General features: G+C 46.4%; 1 protein-coding gene across 1 annotated transcript; it reads left to right on the forward strand.

Moving 5' to 3' along the window:
• Positions 1-33: 33 nt before the first annotated feature.
• On the forward strand, positions 34-1,475 carry Pmar_PMAR026665 (cytochrome oxidase biogenesis protein, putative; the record flags this gene model as incomplete). The annotated part of the gene is made up of 10 exons (XM_002764427.1): positions 34-78; positions 121-191; positions 432-568; positions 614-665; positions 709-830; positions 878-988; positions 1,033-1,115; positions 1,160-1,225; positions 1,277-1,366; positions 1,413-1,475. The coding sequence occupies 10 exons, from the start codon at positions 34-36 to the stop codon at positions 1,473-1,475; spliced, it is 840 nt and encodes a 279-aa protein (XP_002764473.1).
• Between the last annotated feature and the right edge of the window lie 103 nt (positions 1,476-1,578).

Below are 1,578 nucleotides of genomic sequence, written 5' to 3' on the forward strand. Positions count from 1 at the left end.
AGGATCATGGTATTACCACTGTTGATATCGTCTATGAGAGCTGGTCGGATCAAGCAAAGGATCATGCCTCAGCTGGATGTGAGCTGTCTCTAGTGGCACTGTGGCCTAGGAACTCATCAGGCGTTGAGTGCCGAGATGAAGGAAGCAGAAAAGAAGGGGAGTCAACAGCAACTCATACGGGCCCAAACGAAGTGATTTGGCGGTGCTTCTTGGAGTGTGATAAATGTTGTTGGTTTGTCTGCACCAGTGTTGGGAAATATGCACATGGTCAACTACATGTGTTGGTGGCAATTTTGAAATTCCGAGGAAATTTTGGAAGTTTCTTCATTGTTTTTGTAAACTTCTACTCTAGCTTGGTATAATTAGTGAGGAAATTTCTGAACTCAGCTGAGGAGAGTGAATGTATATTCTCACACTGGTCTGTACTGTAGATACTCTCAGTTCATAAAGGAGCACGGGTCAATGGTGACGATGAAGGGCATGATGGGCATGTTCGTACAAATACCAATATTCACTACTGCCTTCCTTTCCATGCGTCAGATGTCTAATCATCCTCATATATTCAAAGGTAAATCACTCGCTGATTATGGTGTCCAGATTTCCGGGCGTTCAGGGTTCCCGATGGAGACGCCGTTATGGTTGGATTCCTTGGCTCTCTCGGATCCGTAGTAGCATCGAGCTCTGTCTCCTGTGAAGATTTACTGTCAGGATAATAGTCTTGCCAGTGTTGGCCTCGGCCTTGCTATTGACTAATATAGAGTTCTTCGGATCGCTGGATTCAGCACAAGCAGCAGAAGCTGGGGACCGTCCTGATACCAAGAACAAGCTTGGTATGACATTCTCATTGTGTTATGGAAGTGCTCATGTGTTGCTGCAGGTATTGACCAGAAGACTATGCAGAAGTATTCCCGCCATGGTTTCCGAGCCCTTTGCGTCATTGCTCTTCCCGCCACAATGTACCTTCCTGCGGGCCTTTTTGTCTACACCTGTGAGCACCGGTGGAGGTACATTAATTTGAGTAGTTGTTCGCAGGCACGAATGCCCTGTGGGCAATCACCCAAAACCGTATACTGCGGCTGCCTATTGTAGAACAAGCTCTCAATATACCACATAATGTAGGGTTGATGTAAGTGTGGACGAGAATGTCCTTTTGATACAGATAAAGAAAGAGGAGAAGAAGGATGAGACTTATTTCGACCCGGGCTCGATCGTCACCGTTGAAGAGGTGACAACTAACATTCCTGCTCGTGGCGTTCGCGATTCCCGACCTTTCTAGGCGCTACGAATATCTAAAGAGAACAGTCAACGTGCTGAACAAATTGCTCGAATGAACTTAGAGCAGAAGCTTGCGCGGCGGCAGGCGCAGGTGAGGAGGTTTGTATGAGTCAGTGGTCTGGCATTATCACTATTAGGCGGCCGTTGAAGTCTCTCTCCCACGAGTTGTGAGTATGAAGAGAAAGCAAAAGGGAGAGTGAGGGAGTTCATGTTAGTATGTTGTTTCTGGTCAAGTATCGGTGTTGCGCACAGCTTAAGTTTGTTTGTTTTACTAAAATGACGCATTCATGTTAGGGTTCAATG

This window comes from Perkinsus marinus (assembly GCF_000006405.1).
Source record: "Perkinsus marinus ATCC 50983 genomic scaffold scf_1104296977342, whole genome shotgun sequence".
Classification (NCBI taxonomy): domain Eukaryota; phylum Perkinsozoa; order Perkinsida; family Perkinsidae; genus Perkinsus; species Perkinsus marinus.